General features: G+C 47.1%; 1 protein-coding gene across 1 annotated transcript; it reads left to right on the top strand.

The window, feature by feature from the left end:
• Positions 1-6,944: 6,944 nt before the first annotated feature.
• On the top strand, positions 6,945-16,082 carry TUSC2 (tumor suppressor 2, mitochondrial calcium regulator). Its single transcript, XM_066615226.1, has 3 exons — positions 6,945-7,200; positions 12,237-12,357; positions 14,757-16,082. The coding sequence occupies exons 1-3, from the start codon at positions 7,055-7,057 to the stop codon at positions 14,820-14,822; spliced, it is 333 nt and encodes a 110-aa protein (XP_066471323.1). The 5' UTR covers positions 6,945-7,054; the 3' UTR covers positions 14,823-16,082.
• Positions 16,083-21,303: the final 5,221 nt, after the last annotated feature.

Genomic DNA, 21,303 nt, shown 5'->3' with positions numbered 1-21,303 from the left:
TGCTAGGGATTCCAGCACGTTCCAGGACTGTGTTGTTTGGAACTTTGTCCTGCCAGGTGATGCCGAGAATACGTCGGAGGCAGCGCATGTGGAAAGCATTCAGTTTCCTCTCCTGTTGTGAGTGAAGAGTCCATGACTCGCTGCAGTACAGAAGTGTACTCAGGACGCAAGCTCTGTAGACCTGGATCTTGGTATGTTCCGTCAGCTTCTTGTTGGACCAGACTCTTGCCAACTGCTGCAAATAAATACCTTTCTCATGTTGGGATCAGCAAGGCACTTCATCATGTCTTGCACTGAAGCCTGACAGCCAAATCCCGAGTAGCCCAGTGTGTGGGGCTGCAGCAGCACCAAAAATGGCTGCCACTGCATCCAGTGTGCCCCAGGCAGACATTGCCACCTCCTTGGGAGAAGGGAACTTTTGTCTCCTTCCCCTGGATAAAGCAAATAGCACCACAATAGGGCTACTCAATTCTACAATGACCTGAAGGTCGGCATAGAACGAAGAGCCTCCGTATCAGGCGCCCAGAGGCTCAGGATCCAGTGGAGCAAAGTGGATCCTCCCCGCCCCACAACACACTCTTTAGGATTGGGCCCTCAAGACAGGAAAAATCTTTTCTGATCTTGCATGTCAGCTGCTGGTGGTTGTCTGGGTTTGTGGATGAAACTGCGCCAGTCTGCATGAGCCTCAGCAATATTGTCCTAAAAGCAGCTTCAAAACCAGACACACTCCTACTATTCAGATCAGAGTACTTGCCAAGACACCTGTTTTTCTTGTCACATTTACAGTCTTGGGCTAGATATCTCCTTGGCCTTGGGGACTTGGCCTTTGTCAGTCTTGTGGGCTGGTGCCACCTGCTGGGGAACAATCTCTCCAATACAGTAACTTGGGCTAGATTCCTGTTGCCAAAGAATAGGACTGCCATAGTGTGGGAGGAGAAGGTGGTTTTAATGAGCACTTAGCACTGTCAAAATGTCCCTTTCAGTGACACTTCAGTGATTTGCTGTGAAAGGGTTGAAAGTGTTAGCTGATTCAGTAAGCATTGCCTTAATCTGTCCTGTGTGATAGTGATATATAATCAAATCTGGTATGTCATTCCATTCATTGTATGTTTCCCATTTGGTTGAATTTGGCCATGTGACTGCAAGAAGGGAATTTTAAGGGAACAAAATTGCATGACTGCAGCAGAAACAATGGTATAAAATGAACATTTGAGCAATTTAGGCTTGTGGGGAACTCCAAAATCAAAATGAGTCATGATAGACTTACTAAATGAAGGTAGAGAATGGATGGCCCACAGCCAGCAACAAAAGCAGCAACCCATAAATCTTCTCTAATTGTATTTTTTGTGGTTCACATGTGGTCCACAAGAATTCTAATTTTTGCCTCTGTGGTCCATGGGCTCCAAAATGTTGGGAACCACTGTGTTAGTAGGTGCTCCATTTTCAACCCTATTCAACCCTAATTCTAAATTTCACAGGCCAAAAAAGTCTAAAACATGTCGCAACTTGTTCAGACTGTATGTTGATCTCTGTGTATCATCATGTAATGCTCCACCGTGGATCTCAAACTTTTTAGCAGCACAACCCACTTTTTAGAATGACAGTCTGTCAGGTCTCACCAGAAGTGATGTCGTGGCTGGACGTGACATCATCCATTTAGGCTTCAAACCTAAGTGGTGATCAGCCAAAACTCCATTACACAGTGCACCTCGTGCTGTTACTTTATATAGCTCTGCCTTCAAATATTCCAGCGCAGAAGTCAAAGCAGAACGCAGACTTGGATCCTTCTACAACCACACAGCTGCCCCCCCTTTCCAGCATCCTATCTTTCCACCTGTTTGGGGCAAAGCTCCATGCCTCTCCCACTGTGAGCGCGCCTTAACCATCACTTCTGCACTTCTAGTGGTGGCTGAGCTAGGTCCTACACAACTAAATTGGCTTGTGACCCACCTGGTGTGTCCCAACTCACAGTCTGAGAAACACTGCTACAGTAGCCTCCCTTTTACACAGATGTATGAGGCTCCTGTCTGAGCCCTTCAATGGGGCAGAGAGAGCAACCAGCCTTTCGCCCTCCAGTGGAAGGGTAAGATGAGCGGTGCTACATAGGATTCATATTATAAATCAAATCAGTGAAAGTTGGAGGAAACCTGAACCTTCAGCAGCTGCTATAATAGGTAGACATTCAACAGACATACCCTTTGCGCTATACAGTATTCAGTGGCAATGAAATGCTCTACCTGAGATTTCTGCCTGCAGTGCAACTCTTAGAGCAAAGGCATTGGAATACTGCTGTTCAAAATATCTTTATGAAGCTTTTTTTATGGGGGTGGTGATGAAAGCAGAAGAGCATGTCCTTTTCAAAGCATTGCAACAAGAAGCTTATAAATCGCGCTCTTACACTGCTAAAAACCTAGTGATTGAGAAATTCAATAGGTAAAGCTTTTCTGATCTTCATCTGTTGAGTTTCTGTCTGTCACTGGCCTTTTAAAAGAACAGGAGCCCTGCCCTCCTTTTTCCCTGAAATCTTCATGTGGTTTCTGTTGTAGTGGGTGGCAGGGACATGCAGTGGGTGAGGAGGCGGTGAGGCAGAACCTCCCCACTTGAGTCCTTTGAAAGGTGTGAGATGCCCAAGCTGACTCATACTAACACCTGATTGGTTCCCTGCTGTGTCATGATAACACCTCATTGGCTCTTGGAACAATCAGTCACATTGATCAATTTTGATTTAAGAAAATCCACTTTTTGTTACATAAGGTCATTGTGATTTCCTCTTCTGGATTTTGGGGTATAACATTTGATAGAATACAGATATTTCAAGGCAGTTTGTTTCATTGCATTCTGAATTACATTATGCATCAGATATATAACATGATGGTATTGTTCAAAAATACCAAGTTTTTACCATTTTTGCCAGTAGTGCACCCTCCTTGAGTGTGTCACCCAGTGCAGTTTGCAGCCCCCTCCATCTGCCTACTGATGCCACTGAAACCAGCCTCACCGTAGCTGTCGACTAAATACTTTCACACACAGGCTCTGTTTTTTTGAAAAAATCAAGCATCTCAAAAACTTGTCATCTTTAACAGAGGGCCATTTGCCTTGCCTTGAAATGGCCAGCCCAGCATTTGTCGTGGCTGATTCCCATCTCAAAAAGGCTGAGCTGTGACAAGAGTGGTCTTTTTCTTGGACAATGACAGGTGCTGACATCACACTTTTGCACAGCAGTGTTTCACTGTCCCCTTCCTGGAAGCAAACGGAAGTAGCTCACCCACTTAAGCTGTAAAGAGTGGGTGAGGTAGAGCAGCAAGAGTGTGTGGGGCTCGACAGGGCCTCTGAGAGGAATTTTATCAGGGGTACAAAGTTTCTTTTGGGCCCCTTCCCAAAGAAGGAAGGGGTGAAACAGAGTGGGAGTGGCAATGGGGGTTGGCAGAATGGGGGCAAAACAAGGCAGGGGGAAGGTGGCAACAGCTGGAAAAGTCTCTGGAGCCCAGGTCTACTGGACTTCCAATGCAGGAGATTTTTGCAGGATGATACAATATCATTGTATTTAGGCTCACACTAGAATGGAGAATGTCCTGTGTACACCAAAACTGACTTCTGCAGCTGTGTCACTGAGCTCCTCTACACTCTTCATGGTAAGCAGATCCATAAGCTGAAGAGCTAATGGTGTAGCAGGTCAGTTTCCTCCCAGATGTGACAAGGTTAAGAAATGTAAGCATTCCTGAGCCTGGTATGTATGACTTGTGGCAGTAGTCACTGCCATGTGCCCACAATAATGCCCCCAGCATCCTGCATGGGCAGTAAGTCTGGGTGAGATTGAAAAATGTCAGATCCCAGGACATTTCTGGGCCCCCTCCTTTGGCTCCTGGGCCCTCTTTCTGACCCTAGGCCCATGTACAAATTACCCCCTTTACCCCCCCTCTCCTAGGCCCTGGGGATTGATTCAGCAAAGTAGAAATCAGCAACTGGCTGGTTTCTTCCCTGGGGCAGGGCCGCCAATCCATGAGGCCAATAGAAAAAACTGCCTCAGATAGCAGGTTGGTGGGGAAAGCTAATCTCTGCCTACTTGCCCCCACTGCTTCTCCTTGTCCTTCCACTCCCTGGGTGGGGGATGGATGGATGGGGAGAGGGATGGATGAAGGACCGAGTCATGCCACTGGCTGAACCGCACCCCAGCCCAGACCCCCTCCGCGGAGATGCCGCGCGTGGTGCCTGCTTTGCTGGGGAGATGCGAGGATGAGCCTCTCCTGCAGGGGGTGGTGGTGCCTGAGCTCCAGGGACCAGGTCCCTGCCCGAGTGCGCTGCTGCCGGAGCGTCTGCAGAGTCTGCTCGGTGCTGGCCCCGCCGTCCTCCCTCTGCGGACCGCCAGTCCCGGGAGTGGGGAGGATAAGGGGGGCAAAAGGGGCAGTGCGGGCGCCTCGGGGTCCCGGAGCTCGGCGGCCCTTGACCGGGAGACCGCTGAGAACGCCCGCAGCCTCCCCGGGCAACGCCGCCGCCTCCGCGCTCTTGCCCGGCCCGCCCCCGGAGCGCGCGCTCCGCCTGGGCGCCCACCAGGCGGCACCGGATCCCCTGAGGAGGCGAACTTACGGCTCAGCAGCGGTCCGCATCCCACACGCGCCACCCCACCGAAGACGAGCTGCTCCGGGCCGCCCCTTATCTGTGCTGTGGCATCACGGGATTCCCTGACGGCACTGCTACTCAGCTCTAGCCCAGCCCCTTCGCAGAGCCCCCTTGGCTGGGCTGTGCCTATGACTTCAGCGGGGGGGCAGAGGGGTGCCCACCTACCCCTGCCCAGCCCCTCATCGCAGGCAGACAGGAGGGGAAGACGCTCCTTTGTCCTCCCTCTCTCCCACTCCCCGCCCCGCAAGCAGCACCGGTCTGACCTGTGCCTGCTGGTGCAAGTGGGCAGCAGCCCCCAGGGAGGCGTCCCCGCCTGCAGCAGTCCAGCAGGGCATGCGCGGCTCTGCACTCTTCGGCCCTTCGCAGCCTGTCGGGCCCTTCCAGTCCCTGAAATGACGACACCCGGACTGGGCTCCAGTCCAGTCCAGGGAGACCCAGACAGGGTGCTTCAGCGCTCCAAAGAGCTGGCCCCCAGAAGGCCACCTGCCACAGAACCTGTGCAACACCACTAATAGCCCCCTCACCCTGACAGCCAAGGGCTGAGAGGGAGAAAATCAGCCAGCAACGTCCAGCACCCCTGTCTGTCCAACCCCCTTTGAAAGACTCTAGGCCCTTAAGTGCCATCTTCACCATCTCCTGTGGCAAGGAGTTCCACAGACCAATCAGAGCCAGACAGCCCCTGTCCAGACTTCCCTTTCAGCACCCTGTCTGTCCAGCCTACTTTAAAAGGCATCTAAGCCACTGGATTGAACCCAGGAGTTTCTGCATTCAGAAGAGATGAACTACTACTGAACTATGCCCCACCCCTCCAAGTTAAGGTGCATAAGGCTGAGTCCATAGACAGGAATGTCATCAGGTCTTACTAGACCCAGGGGATGGCCTGCCTAGTGGACACAGGACCGGATCCTGGAAAGGCATAGGTGGGACAGGGTGCAAGCTGTCAGCCCATTCAGCAGAGTGCGCCTGCATATGTTGAAGCAGCAGAGGAGCAGCAAAGCATGGCAAATGTCTGCAGGAGTCTTCCCATCTTCCTGAAGTGGGGGCTTAGAAGGCGACCAAGCTGGGTGGGTTGAACCAGGAAGGGGGAGGAACCAAACAAGGCCAGAGGACTATGAGGACTAACAGCCCAATCCTATCCAAGTTTCCAGTGCCAGCTGCGCCAATGGGGCATACACTGCATCTTGTGGTGGGGCAACAGTGACAGAGGCTTCCTTAAGGTATGAGAACATTTGTTCCCTTGCCTTGTGGCTGCACCAATGCTGAAAAGTTGGCTTTTTCAATGCTCACAGCCTCCCAGGGGTGTGAGGAGCCCTGTGCAACCTTCTGCAGGGCCCCATGCAGCTTTGAAAGTGAAGCTATTTGCTCCACTTTCACTTTAAGGGGGTTTCACTTTCCCTTAAGGGGGCAGGAGCCAGGGTCTACAGGCTGGGACGTCCTGACTCCCCAGTCTGAAAAGCCCTGCCCTAAGGCTAAGGTGGTGGAGGGCAGGGCCTTGAAAGGAACTTTATCAGGAGGCATGAAGTTTCTTTTGGGTCCCATTGTAAAGGGGGAGGGGTGAAACAGAGTGGGGGAGGGTGGGGATGGGCAAGCAAAATGGGGGCAGGGAGGAACAAAACAGGGTGCGGGAGGGTGGAGACAGCTGGAAAAGTCTTTGGAGCCCAGGTCTACCCACCCCAACCCTGTGGCATCGGCAGCTAGGTACAGTGATGTGGAAAACCAACCCACTCCTAAGGGCCCGATCCTGACCAACTTTCCAGCACTGGCATAGCTGTGCAATGGGACATGTGCGGCAGTCACAGAGGCTTCCTCAAGGTAAGGGGATGCTTGTTCCCCTCCCTCGGAGTTGCATTGCCCTGACCTCGGTGCTGGAAAGTTGGTTAGGACTGCACTTTAAGGGCCCAACCCTGCCCAATTTCCCAGTGCCGGTGCAGCCATGCCAATGGGGTGCACTGCAACCTGTGGCGGGGAGGCAGTCACAGAGGCCTCCTCTAGCTCAGAGAGCCTGGGCCCCTCCTTTGGCTCCTGGGCCCCCTTTTGACCCAGGGCCAGGGTAGAAAGTACCCTCTGCTGGGCCCTGCCTGCCTCCCCACGCGGCGGTGGCCAAGCAGAACGGCGACACTGCGCCCTTCGCCAGCCCTGTTGGAAGGCTCGGTCCCGGCTGGCGCCTTCCCGCTGCTCCTGCCCCGCACATGGAGGCAGGGGCGCCTGCAAAGGGAAGCCGGAAGCGGCCTGGGAGCACCGCGAACACCGCAGCCCCTTGAGGGGAGGCGCTGCCGCTCGGCCGCCGCCTCCTCCACCACTCAGCGCCGGCTTCCGGGAGCGGTGGAAGTTGCGTCGACGGCCGGTGTGTGGCTGTGGGCGGAGGGAAGGCGGCGTCGCTGGCCTCCCCGGCTCGGCCCGCCCGCCCGCCCGCCATGCCCCCGCTGTGAGCCGAGCCATGGGCACCAACGTCTCCAAGCCCCGCGGCCTGTGGCCCTTCAGCTCGGGCGGGCCGGGCGGCTCCGAGTGCCCCAGCGGGGAGCAGGCTCTGGCCCGGGCGCGGAGCGTCTGCTTCGCCACCCCCTTCATCTTCACCCGCCGAGGGTAAGGGAGGCGCCGCGCAGCCGGTCCTCGCCCTCCGTGTGGCGGTCCGAGGAGCCTGAGGGCCGCCCTGCTGAGGGGCCGCCGCTTAACCTCGCGCTGATCCGCAGCTCTCGTCCTCCCGTGCCCTGAGCTCCTGCCCTGCTCGGCTGCAGGCTTTGCCTTCGTGCCCGGCTCTGTTCCGCCTGCTGGAGAGGCCGGGAATCGTTGGCGGCTGAACTGGCCTGGCCGAGGATGCAGCGGTTGTGACTGTGGTGTCCACCTGGGAGCGCCCCTTTTTGAAGGCTCGTGCTGGGTGGGACCCCTTGGTGGGTTGCAGAGATGTGCGGTGGGTGGGAGGCAGGTGAGGCAGAGCCTCCCCACCGGAGTCCTTCGAAAAGCGCCACCGCTGTGTGAGGTATGCAAGCACACGCAACCCATGCGCTCTGCCGTGTGAGGTGTATGAGGTGTGAGGCTGCACATGGGTTGCGTGTGCTTGCACACCTCACGGGGCGGCGTTTTTCGAAGGACTCCGGTGGGGAGGCTCTGCCTCACCTGCCTCCCCACCCGCCGCACATCCCTGGTGGGTTGCCTTTCTTGCTGCTTCTCTGTGGTTTATGGCAGAGCCAGTGGTAGCCCAGCTTCCCCCCCCCCCACCAGCGGCCTTGCTGTTTGCCATCTCCCTCCTGGAAATCCATTCACCTTCAGTTCGGTATTCGCAGCACTGCTGGTCAAGATCTAGGACAGTGGTTCCCAAACAGCGCCGGGACTCATTTTTTAAAATGACACTCTAGTGGGACCCACCTAGGCTTATGAGACTGCTAGAAAGAAGTAATAGTTTTATTTACAAGTAATAATAAGCCCAAAAAAGATGCTCAAACACTTCTTATATTTACATAGGCTTGCAAACTGCAGGAGCTGAGCTCTTTGCAGGGCAATTAGCAGCTCTCTGATTGTTGAATAGCCTCAGGGCTTGAGTTAGTTATCTGCTCTTGCCTTCACCCACGTTTTCATTAGAGAGTCTGCTCCTCAACTCAGTTTGGGAACCACTGATCTAGTGTGGAAAGTAGTAATGGCATAGGGAGGTTTCAGTGAGGTAGCATCACTACCTAGCTGCTGCTTTGTATAGTTGTGTTCCAGTGTATGTTGGCTTGTCATGGTAACTTGCTAACTATGCTGTGGTGCAAAGCCTTCTTGGCTAAAACTCTTGGATCTCTCTTGTTAAGACTGTTAATAACTGTTAAGAACTCTTGGATCCCTCTTGTTAAGACTAGAATCTCAAAACACATAGACAAACAGGCCTTGCTGAGGGAGAATCAGCATGGCTTCTGTAAGGGTAAGTCTTGCTTCACGAACCTTATAGAATTCTTTGAAAAGGTCAACAGGCATGTGGATGCGGGCGAACCCGTAGACATTATATATCTGGACTTTCAGAAGGCGTTTGACACGGTCCCTCACCAAAGGCTACTAAAAAATCTCCACAGTCAGGGAATTAGAGGACAGGTCCTCTCATGGATTGAGAACTAGTTGAAGACCAGGAAACAGAGAGTGGGTGTCAATGGGCAATTTTCACAATGGAGAGAAGTGAAAAGCGGTGTGTCCCAAGGATCTGTCCTGGGACAGGTACTTTTCAATCTCTTCATAAATGACCTGGAGACAGGGTTGAGCAGTGAGGTGGCTAAGTTTACAGATGACACCAAACTTTTCCAAGTGGTGAAGACCAGAAGTGATTGTGAGGAGCTCCAGAAAGATCTCTCCAGACTGGCAGAATGGGCAGTAAAATGGCAGGTGCGCTTCAGTGTCAGTAAGTGTAAGGTCATGCACATTGGGGCAAAAAATCAAAACTTCACATATAGGCTGAAGGGTTCTGAGCTGTCTGTGACAGATCAGGAGAGAGATCTTGGGGTGGTGGTGGACAAGTTGATGAAAGTGTCGACCCAATGTGCGGCAGCAGTGAAGAAGGCCAATTCTATGCTTGGGATCATTAGAAAAGGTATTGAGAACAAAACGGTTAATATTATAATGCTCTTGTACAAATCTATGGTAAGGCCACACCTGGAGTATTGACTCCAGTTCTGGTCGCTGCATCTCAAAAAAGACATAGTGGAAATGGAAAAGGTGCAAAAGAGAGCAACTAAGATGATTACTGGGCTGGGGCACCTTCCTTATGGGGAAAGGCTACGGCGTTTGGGCCTCTTCAGCCTAGAAAAGAGGCATCTGAAGGGGACATGATTGAGACATACAAAATTATGCAGGGGATGGACAGAGTGGATAAAGAGATGCTCTTTACACTCTCACATAACACCAGAACCAGGGGACATCCACTAAAATTGAGTGTTGGGAGAGTTAGGACAGACAAAAGAAAAGTTTTCTTTACTCAGTGTGTGGTTGGTCTGTGGAATTCCTTTCCACAGGTTGTGGTGATGGTGTCTGGCCTTGATGCCTTTAAAAGGGGATTGGACAAGTTTCTGGAGGAAAAATCCATTACTGGTTACAAGCCATGATGTGTATGTGCCACCTCCTGATTTTAGAAATGGGCTATGTCAGAATGCCAGATGCAAGGGAGGGCACCAGGATGAGGTCTCTTGTTATCTGGTGTGCTCCCTGGGGCATTTGGTGGGCTGCTGTGAGATACAGGAAGCTGGACTAGATGGGCCTATGGCCTGATCCAGTGGGGCTGTTCTTATCTTCTTATGACTGGACACTCCTTAATGTTAGCTGCAGTAGCTAACTCCATAAGAATTTGGAGGAGTGTGTTCATTACTCTGCATTCTGATTTATAGGGAGAAACTATATTCAAAGGTAGGTTGTAAGCATAGGACAAAATGAAATGATAAAAGAAATGATAGTGGCATAATATACTTGTATACCACTCTGCAATGGAAGTTCTCAAAGTGGTTTACATAACACAAAGAAAACAAAACTGTCTTTCTGAGATGCTGCTCCAGGCAACAAAATATCTCCATCGAATGTTTCTGCCCTACTGTTGCCAGTTCTTGAATTGTGGATAAGAGTCACCTGTGCCAAAAAACTTCACTTCTTCCTACTTAATGACTGGCATTTGCATCTCTGTTCCCAGTAGGCAAGTGGCCAAGTTATGTTGAGTCAAATGGCATTGCTGGCAGATAAGCTGCAAAGTTCTATATCTAGACCATGGATACAAGAAAAAGTGTAATTTAGTACATGCTTAACTCTTCTTTTGCCTCCCTCCCCACTCTGCTGCTGTTCAGCATTTGTGATAGAAATGCAAGGTATATAGCATGATTTCACAGCAACTCCTGAAGACAGGTGCAAGCTGAGATTAGCATAGTTCTTATGCTGCTTGCCATGAATGTAAGAACAGGATGCAATCAAATAATTAAAACAACTTCAGTTACAGGCTTTTGTTTCTGAATTCTGTTTGCTGAAGAATGTAAAGGTTAGCAAGGAACACCTCATATTTAGATTCATTTACAGTCATTGGACATTTGTTTGAAAGTGGTAAGGCTACTTTAAATATTCAGCTGCTAGTGAGAGTAATTGACTTGTACATAGAAGTTAGATCAAAACCTGTCAGTGCTTTCTTTGTTTCATTTCTGAATGAATAATCTTAACTGTATTTAATGTTTAGTCTGCTTTAACACAACCATGATCCTTTTCTGTGTGTGTTTGCAGTAATCTTCAATTATGAACTAGCATTTAAGTACCATAGTTCTATCAAGCTTTTTTCCCCTTTACAAGCAACAACTTACAAGCAAAAAAAAAAAAGCATCAGTTTTCTTGAACATCAGTTTTACTTACTCCAGTAAGTTACAATGATGGACTATCGCGTCCTCAGGAGTAGCAGTCTAAGGGCCCAATCCTGTCCAGTTTTCCAGTGCTGGTGCTGCTGTGCCTATGGGGCGTGTGCTGCATCCTGTGGTGGGGAGGCAGTCGCAGGGGCCTCCTCAAGGTAAGGGAACATTTGTTTCCTTACCTTCGGGCTGCATTGTGGCTACACCAGGACTGGAAAGTTGGATAGGATTGGGCCCTAATAGCACTAATCTTTTGTATTTTTCTACTTGATTAATTACCCATTTACTCTCTATGTGTGACCATTAGTAACTGAAATCTAACACCTGACAAGGAGTTGGTGATCTGATCTGTAAATGAGTTGGTTGTCTAACATTCACATTGCTCACATGAGTTTAATCATAATTTTGTAGCTGGGAGGTAAACCAGAAATGGATTTAATGAGACCATTTGATGATTACTAATCAAACTTTGGACTATAGCATTGTTTACTGACAGTTCTGAATTGCAAATGACTAACTACCTGGCTTGTAAAATCTGCACATTTTAGTAACACAAAATATTTCAGAAATGAGAACGAAAGCTATTGGAAATTGCATGGAGCAGATTTCTGGAATAACCCACTACTTTTGTCTCCGGCAGGGATGAGCAAATGTTCAGCTTTAGGGATCCTGGACCGTTAAGAATTGTCATCACAGATGACAAGCTGCACCTGATGAAATTCTCGCTCCTACACAGTTGTTAAAGGTTCAGGATCCCTAAAGTTGAAAGTTTGCCCACCCCTGGCTAGGGAAAGAGCACCGTAATGATCCTAGTGGGAAGAGCAAGGGGGTGCAAGGAGGGGAAGAGCATGTTAAATTTGACATTTGGCCAACTCAGCTGAGGGCAAAGAATTACACTAGAGGCCACTTGTGATGTTATTTGCTTGCACCTAAAGGTAAATTTCAGGCGCCGGCTATATGAGGTTCCCAAAAATCAGTGGGTCTTGTTGCACAGTGATTTTATTGTATTGTCATATCTCTTATCTGTGCCCTGCTTAGGAAATAAGGTTCCTGCACCAACTAAGCAACTGACATATGGATATTCTTCTTCTTGATAACGTTCATATGTTTCCCAAATGAGTCCCCTCCTTATTGTAGTATGAGAGGATCAGAAGCTAGCAAATGGATGGTGGCAACAGGTGTTGCCCAGCTGACCCGCTGCTAAACAGTCAGCTATGGATATAAAAGGGGATAAGTTCTGCTCCTTCTGACTGATGATTTTTCTAAATGTTTGTCATTCCTTTGCAGCTCTATGTATTATGATGAGGATGGTGATCTTGCACATGAGTTTTATGAGGAGACAGTAGTCACCAGGAATGGGAGGAAACGTGCCAAACTGAAAAGAATCCATAAGAACCTGATACCTCAGGTAATGCAATCAGAAGGGAAATGGGGTTGTTGTACCTTGGCTAATACTCGGATATATTGAGTTAGGCAAGAAGGTCTGCATCTGTACTGTTACCAGACTATGCTTTTGGGTTTTTGTAGGGATTGTTTTATTCATTGCAAAGTGTACACTTTTGTGTTTGCAGACTATAGGTTTGCAGCTGTTATGGGGAACATATAGGTCAGTGGTTCTCAAACTCTCTTTGAGTTTGAGAGCCAGTAAGACTTTGCAGGGGCGGGGGAAGGCAGCAGCGTGATCCCCAGGATCCCTCCGCTCAGGGGGCTGCAGGGGCTTGGGTGCACTTACCCAAGCCTCCTGCAGCCTCCCTGGGGTTCGGGGAGCCTGGCGCAACTTCTGGCAGGGTTCCCCACAGCAGGGAAAGTGGATGGCCTTCCCCCCCCACCACTAGGCTGCCCCTGCCCCTTAAGGGGGCAGAGACCAGGGCCCTCAGGCTGGGGTGTTGCGATGCCCCAGTTTGAATAGCACTGATATAGGCAAACAAATTGCCTGCATCTCTAAACTGGAGCAGGTGTGGCCACTTATACAGTTGTCATCTTGACTATTGATGTGTGTCTTGAAATTGCTGCAAATGTAAGATTAGTCATCTCTTGCAACCTTTATCTCAGGGCTGTTATTTTTAACCATGACTGAAGTCAATGCAGATCTAAAAGGCTAGTTGCAGGATATGCTCCAAAGTGTACTAACATCATTTGTGATCAAATAAGTGCTCAGGCTGGTTTTAACACATCTGCTGAGTATGACTGTTCTGGTTGGGTTTATTAACAGTAATAAATACTATGACCTAGATCCAGAGAACCACACAACTGGTTCCGTGCTCTTAAGAGGCTTGGATTTTTGTTTCTCCATGCCTCATGACACACCTCTTTTGATAACACGGGGAATTTCTTAAACCAGAAATTTCACTGAGCATGCCCAAGGTGCATCTAAATTAGGCTGCTATCCAGTGCACACTTTCCTGGGAGCAAGTCCCATTGAACACAATTGGACTTACTTTTGAGTAGACATGTATAGGATCGTGCTCTTTGTGTGTTTGCTTCTGTCAAGCTCGTTGATTGGCAAGAATAAGAGGAAAGTGGAGAGAACTGGTTGATTGTGAGGCTAGTGAAATCCTGCCCCTTGTTAAAAACCTAGTGAAAATCCTGCCCCTTGATATAAAGTGTGAGCAGTAGCCCTGTGAAAGAGAGGAGGGAAAAGCAGGCTGTGGTAGTGGATAAGCATCAGATTATCTAATAGTATGTGTTTGTTTTGCCAGTTTATGCCCCCCCCATTTTTCCCCAAATAAGGGGCATTCAAGGCAGCTTTAAAAAACCATAGAATGATATAATAGTTATCATTAATAGTAACCGATAGTGTGTTGAAAAAAGGCAGACAGAAAAATGCTACTTCTAGCAAACCTGGGCTGATTAAATGGCTTATCGGAGCAATTCAGTGATCAGCATGAAACTCAGTCCAGCTTCTGATGGCTGCCTCAGTAGAATTGTAGGTGCCTGTTGTTGATGTATATACACTAATTTTGTTGCTGGAACTGAACTTTTGTAAATGAAATTGTTCATTATGTTGAGGCACTGTACAAATAAAGGAGGCTTGTGCTTCCATTGCCCATACTGTATTTCTATCTTGAAACTTTCTGTCAACTCTTGTGAGCGCTAAAATATCAGTAATAATGTGGAGGGAGGCTTAATGTAAACCTTGATCTTGCATGGATGGTTGTAGTAACCTGGTGTGGTTTTGCCTTGACAAACAGTTCTATTCTGACCATGTATTTTGCAAGTACATCGTACAGGTTAGCATCTCCCTGTGATGTACTTGTTCCCTGGCATGACAGCAGCAGATTTTTGATAGCCCATTGGTATCCAGATTTGTTGTTTATAGTTCAGTGCCTCTCAAGATGGTGACTGCTCTCCTAAAACTATGAATCCTTCCCTATTTACACTGTTTATACAAGACAGGCAGCACAGATAGAGTTCCTGTTCTCTGCTAATGTCTTGACATTTGAGGGGCTTGCAGATCTTCTAGCAGCTGCCATTTTTCAGACTTTACATTATCTGTTTCTGATACCAGCAATGGAGTGTCTTCAGTTCTGTGCTGTGTCTCTTGGTTGCTTGATTGTCTGTGAGTTAGTATAATTTCGATAAGAATGTGGTTCTGATCTTTGTGCTAGGCTGACCTTGTCAAATACTGTGATACATGACCTGTTAGTTTTCTGAGGCAGCACTCTCACCTACTGCCTTTCAGTCAGTTTGCTGCAGAACGTGGATAATCTGTCTCTGTCTTATTCATACAAAAAGAATCATTTGTAGCCTGATTCTTGAGTTTTTCTGTGTGACATTCTCACCTTCGTCACATCCTTCTCGTTACAGGGCATAGTGATCCTGGAGCACCCTCGGATTCACGTGGACTTCCCTGTTATCATCTCTGAGGACTGAGCCATGGGGCAATGCGAACAGTCACTGTGCTGTCGATGCACCTTGCTTGCCCAGTTTTACTGTACCTCATGTAAGCCACGCTAGGCAGCCACATGTCCCTGCAGAGTGATGGATCTGGAGCACAGACACACAGTTGGCTTTGAAGCTCCTTGGCTTAGGAGGTGGTGGCAGCAGCAGCAGCACTGGGGGTATTCTGGAATTGGATAATTATACGAATAAGACTTGACTAGGGATGTCTGTTGATAGGACCTGTGTGGCCTCATCAGCAGCCTGCACAAAATTACCCTCACTGAGTCAGGAGTAAAATCGTTTTATCAGCAGCTAAGTAATGTTTAGGGGGCAACATATTGAGACTTTGGAGAACCAATCCAAACCTCTTTCTGGCCAGATGTCCTGCTGTTTAATACCCCAGTTGGCCTATAAATGAAGCTTCTGTTTATGTGGTGTGTATGAGAGTAAAGGTGAGCAGCAAGCTTCTTATGCCTCTTCTTCCCCTGCCCCCATCCCTTCCCCTAACATATGATAGCAGAATACTTAATGCTGGATTGTAACCCTTGGGGTTGCTAGAGCTGGGTTGTCAGCAGAGGGGGACTAAAATTATTGAATACAGATTTGTTCTTGAGGTCCCCAATGAAACAGGCCAATGTGCAGGCTTTGCTCTCTCTGTAGTATCTCCTTAGTGAGTTGCACTATTTTGTTTCAAGGAAGTGTCTTTCAGCTCGGAAAATTCCACTTACTAGTGCCTGTGCTATGGCACATCAATGGACGCTGTTGGCAGCAGCATTATCTGAGCTTGCAGCTTTTCTGAACTTGCCAAGCAGGCATCCTCTTGGAGAACATTCATCTTAACAGGCTGTAGTTTCATTCTAGAGTGGTCCTTCCAGCTTGAGAATCTACATATTGAAGTGTGTAATACATGGCAAATGTCACACTCAACCTGCTTATTGTAGGATTTCTCCCCTCCTAATACAGTTTTGGGTGAACATTTTCCTCTTGGTCTTTGGGGGTATTTTGTTGGCACTAAGGCAGCTTTTTTGCTTTGATGAAGATGGTTTTCAACTTGATCTTGACACCTTTCCCTAAATAATTCAGTACTGTGATCTATCTTTGGCAGTCATATTGACTCCTGGCACTTGGGCCAGGCAGATACCAGATGAAGGAGAATGCAATACATTTTAAAAGAAAGTTGTATCTCTTGTTTTGGAAAGCCTTACCTTTCCCCCATGTACTGGTTTGACTAGCAAGGCCTCTTTTGGCAACATTAGCAAGAGTGGCAACATTAGCTGTAAATACAGAATGGTGCACCTGTCATAATCCCAGGTTTCTTGCTTTCATGAGTTAGAGTTGCTTGCTACTGAGACCTGAATGGGCACGACCCTGTCAGAGTCACTCTTAAAAGGAGTTTCATATGCAATGCCCAACCACAAGGAGACCAGTGTCTGCCTTTTCTACCACCTCTCCAGAACTCTGTGTAAAACTTTAAAACTGGATTGTGTGTGGCGGGTTGGCTGTAGCAGTTGGCTAATTGCACATCATTTTTTCCTTCCCAGAGCATGTCATTGCCTTTCTGAGCACTTCAGGCATTTGCTACCTCAATATTTAGTTTAATCTGCTGATTCAAAAGCTGTGCCATCAGCAATAATATGTTTGTGAGTTTATCTCCATCTCTGCAAGTTAACCTTTTAAAAATTATGTACCAGACCAATAAAGGAGTGATGCATGAGTAGCATCATAGAACGGTCTCTGCTCATTGGCTGCCACCTTTGCCTCACACTTTGCCTCTTTCAGCTGCCTGACTTAGGTTGCATGCTAAGGTTGATCAGGAAACATGACTACCTTTGGTGTCTTCTTGAGTTGCAACTGAAGCCTGTTTTGCCATGCCAGAACCTTCTTATAAATCTATAAGGTTGTAAATCTATAATCTACAGGTTGTACACCTGTACAGTTAGTTGTACATAGAGTATACATAACCTGCTGATACTGGGCCTCTGTCATCTTTTTATCCTCTTCCAACCCTCCATTGTGTAGTGCATCTTTTGGCTTAGTTTCAGCTAGATAAGAATGGGAAACGGACATCCTTATAGTGGAGAAGGAAGCTTCCACAGCCATGAAATGAGCATGTTAGAGATAGAAGTATGTTTTGCAACACTTCCTTGGCAAACAGGACCAAGTATCAGTAACCAAACAACAGTATTGTACATACTAAGTTGCAGGCAAAAATCAAGGGGCTGAGTTGCAGGCAAAAATCTTGGAGAACTGCTTATTCTTGAGTGGTGTGTTTGAGAATAGAGGAGACTGCATATCAAGAAGCTTGCTGTTTCAGTTTGCTCCATGATTAGTTCAGAGAAAGCGCCTTGCTCTGTGTGATGATTGTCAAATGCGTCTTCCCATTGTAATGTTCTGCTCTCCACCACATGAAGCTTAATATAGTCCTGGAAGATACTTGGACTGAAAGTCTTGGTGGCAATATCCCCTCTCCATATTCTACATTTCCTAAAATATTTGATTTGTTGTTCTTTTTCTGACCGATTTGTTTCTGAGCAAACAAATACCCTGTGTTCAGAAAAAGTACTGTGTAATATTAACTTTCATTTTTCTTGCCACTTCTAATGCTTGTGTGCATCCTGCGGAGGACCTCACTCCTACTGGAATCTAAATAGCCTCTACCCAAAGAAGCTTCATTTTCTGCCTAGCTTGAAATCTCATATGATGCAGCAAACTCCCTGGAGTTACCGTCAGCTGCTTTCAATCCATTTCTCTAAAAGGCTGGCTTGCCCTCTGGGACTGCAGCTGTGCAGTTAGACTGCTTGGATTCTGGGATCCCATCTATGCTACCCTGAACACCCATGCTTTCCAGCAGCTCTACTCCCCTGAGAGTGGAACTTGTTGGCAGGAAGAGCCTGTTGGCAGCTCACAGAGACTGCTTTACAAGGGATTCTGATAATGTGAAAGTTTGTGTAAATATATATATATATAATCACTATTGTTGGAGCAAGCAAAAAGTTCAATTTCCTTTTTTATGACTCTTCTGTGCAAATGTGTGGTTATTATAGAAGACTGAACCCACTATAGCACTGCATTTTCTGCTCCTGTAGCAAATGGATAGGGATCCTAAAGACAACAGTGTAAAATATTTATGGTTCTTCTGCCTCAAAGTGCATTTGTTGAATTTTGTTAAATTTTAATAAAATTATTTGTAAGTCCCAGGATTTTAATTGCTGCCTCTTTTGGCTGTGGGTCTGTAATGGGCTTTAGTACCTCTTGAAATAAGAAACTGATAGCCTCATGTTGGGTCTAAAACATAAGTAAATCTAATCTTGCACAATTCTGCTGAGCAAGCCATGTCAATCTTGGATCAGCCCTGCTAATCTCACTAGGATTTGCTGACCTTTTAAAAAAAAAAATCTGAAAATCACCACCCTTCAGTGCTGGTTCTAAGTTAAGAATTGCAGGTGTATTTTGGAGACTCTGAACAAATGTTTCTGATAGTGAAAATTTAACTGTCTGAATACTAGTATGTTATGTTTAGAAAGTAATTTGTAAATAGAACAGCTCTGCTAGCTTAGTCTGCAAAATTCATACTTACTCACTTACTCATCAAACTTTACTCAACTGTGCTGTCAATGCATAAGGAGCTGTTCTTACTCTGGCCTTCAAAGACAGACTGCCACCTAATTCCTTTGGGAATTGCTAATTTCTGGTATGAAGTAGTATTGGGTGGAGCACTGCAAATAAGGCAAGCGAATATTTTCTGTCAATAATATTGAACCATTGATTTAAATAACACCTGGAGCATTGCCTGATCCACGCCATTCACAAACCTTGCTTATCACTTGCAATCTCAAAGGCTTTTTGGTAAATGCTCTCAGTTTCAATACTTAAAATAAACTTACTGACAGATTCTCAGTCTAAACATTTCACAAATGTGTAACTCTCCATTTGTGCCATGACTTGGACTTGTCTGATGGAAATGAGAATGAAACAATAAGCATACAATTTAGGTTGGATGTATCGTATGATAGTTCATGTTCCAGCTGTTAAGACAATCTTTCTCTCTTGTCAATCAAACAGTCAGAAAACCTGCAGGGAGGGTGCTAATCTCAAAAGGGAGTGAATTCCATCATTGAGGTGCCATCACAGAAAAGGGCCTACCTCTTGCTTGTTTCAAGGGATTGCACATACTGCAGGTCCTCATGATCTTGGGGTGGTTCAGAACATTTAGAAGGCGGAGGTCCCTCATCTATCCTAGTCCTCAGCCATAATGATAAACAATCAACACCAGCAGCTTGAATTGTGCCTAGAAACAAATTGGTAGCTAGTGTAGCTGCTGGAGCAGCAGCCCAGCAGAGTCAAACTGCCAAGCCACAGTGTAAGTCTTCAAGGGCTGCTCCATGTAGAGTGTTTTGCAGCAATCAAGTCTTGATATCTCCAAGGCATGGATCATAGTAATTGCATTCCTTCCAGGCTGCATAAAGAAACATTGGAAGTTGATCTCTGCCTTGTTGGCCTCCTTTTGTGAATGGACAACATGACCAGAGATAAAAGTTCGCTAATTGAAAGAAATCTAGCCAGTTGCTGCAGCTTGATGTGTGACTATTTATTTAACCGAAATCTAAATTATGACATTTATGAAACAATATCAAGGGATTTCTAAACTTCACATATAGGCTGATGGGTTCTGAGCTGTCTATGACAGATCAGGAGAGAGATCTTGGGGTGGTGGTGGACAGGTCGATGAAAGTGTCAACCCAGTGTGTGGCGGCAGTAAAGAAGGCCAATTCTATGCTTGGGATCATTAGAAAAGGTATTGAGAACAAAACAGCTAATATTATAATGCCTTTGTACAAATCTATGGTAAGGCCACACCGGGAGTATTGTGTCCAGTTCTGGTCGCCGCATCTCAAAAAAGACATAGTGGAAATGGAAAAGATGCAAAAGAAAGCGACTAAGATGATTGCTGGGCTGGGGCACCTTCCTTATGAGGAAAGGCTACGGCGTTTGGGCCTCTTCAGCCTAGAAAAGAGGCGCCTGAGGGGGGACATGATTCAGACATACAAAATTATGCAGGGGATGGAAATTATGCAGAGTGGATAAAGAGATGCTCTTTACACTCACACACAACACCAGAACCAGGGGACATCCACTAAAATTCAGTGTTGGGAGAGTTAGAACAGACAAAAGAAAATATTTCTTTACTCAGCATGTGGTTGGTCTGTGGAACTCCTTGCCACAGGATGTGGTGATGGCATCTGGCCTGGATGCCTTTAAAAGGGGATTGAACAAGTTTCTGGAGGAAAGATCCATTATGGGTTACAAGCCATGATGTGTATGTGCAACCTCCTGATTTTAGAAATGGGCTATGTCAGAATGCCAGATGCAGGGGAGGGCACCAGGATGAGTTCTCTTGTTATCTGTTGTGCTCCCTGGGGCATTTGGTGGGCTGCTGTGAGATACAGGAAGCTGGACTAGATGGGCCTATGGCCTGATCCAGTGGGGCTGCTCTTATGTTTGATCCTTGAAGCTATGTTAAATGCTAACCAATAGATCAGAAGCTCCTTGATTCCAGCTATTTCATACAATGAAATAAGTCATTTTTTTACTCACAGAATATTCTGAATGTCTTGAGTATCCAGCCTATGTGACGTTGAGGTTCTGGGCTCAGTCCTGAGTTATGATGGCAAATGGTGTGCTTCATTAGAACTGGTTGTCTTTCCTTGGGATTGGTCCTGCAAGTCAGCCTAGGAAAGGTCAATCTATTTGCAAGTTTGTATATCCATCTTTATCCTGTGAGTCAGACCATTGGCTCAGCCCAGTATTATTGACCTTGACTGGCAGTGGCTCTCCAGTGTTTCAGACAGAGTTCTTTCCCAGCCCTACCTGGAGATTCAGGGTTCGAGCCTGGGGCATTCTGCATGCAAAGCTCTACCAATGAATTACTACATGACATTTTTTATAGAAAACATCTTTATAGAAAAATCTCACTCATACATGGCAAGTGCACTTATGTAAATCTTACTGTAGGTATGTAAGCTAAAGTGCTATATGTACATCTGTCACATATGATTATATTCAAAATCCATGCTGTTTCATTTCAGAAGAGCTGCTTAATCTTGTGAGAAATGGCCCTAGCTGTATAAAGCCACTTCCAGACTTGTGCTACACCTGTGTTTGATTCATTAGTAAGCTATCATATAAATTGCTTGGATGGTGAGTGAGAGTGCAAAACAAATGAGCATGAAAAGAAGCTGTTAGAAGCTGCGGTTGTTTGTCATTACTGTTGTCCAGGAGAGGGCAGTCTCCAGCTGCTTTAAGTGCCCCCTTCAGGCTAATGTTTAGAGATTTTCACTCTAATTTGTGGGTTACGTGAAGGATCGAGGATTGCGGTTTGCTCCATCCCACCTAGACAATGAGCGATTTGTTCTAGCTTTGCTGTGTCCTGCGGTATTTTACCCTATGCTTAGAGGTGTCCTTGGAATTGTGA

Source organism: Tiliqua scincoides, chromosome 2, assembly GCF_035046505.1.
Source record: "Tiliqua scincoides isolate rTilSci1 chromosome 2, rTilSci1.hap2, whole genome shotgun sequence".
Classification (NCBI taxonomy): domain Eukaryota; kingdom Metazoa; phylum Chordata; class Lepidosauria; order Squamata; family Scincidae; genus Tiliqua; species Tiliqua scincoides.
This window is presented reverse-complemented; position numbering and strand designations above follow the sequence as displayed.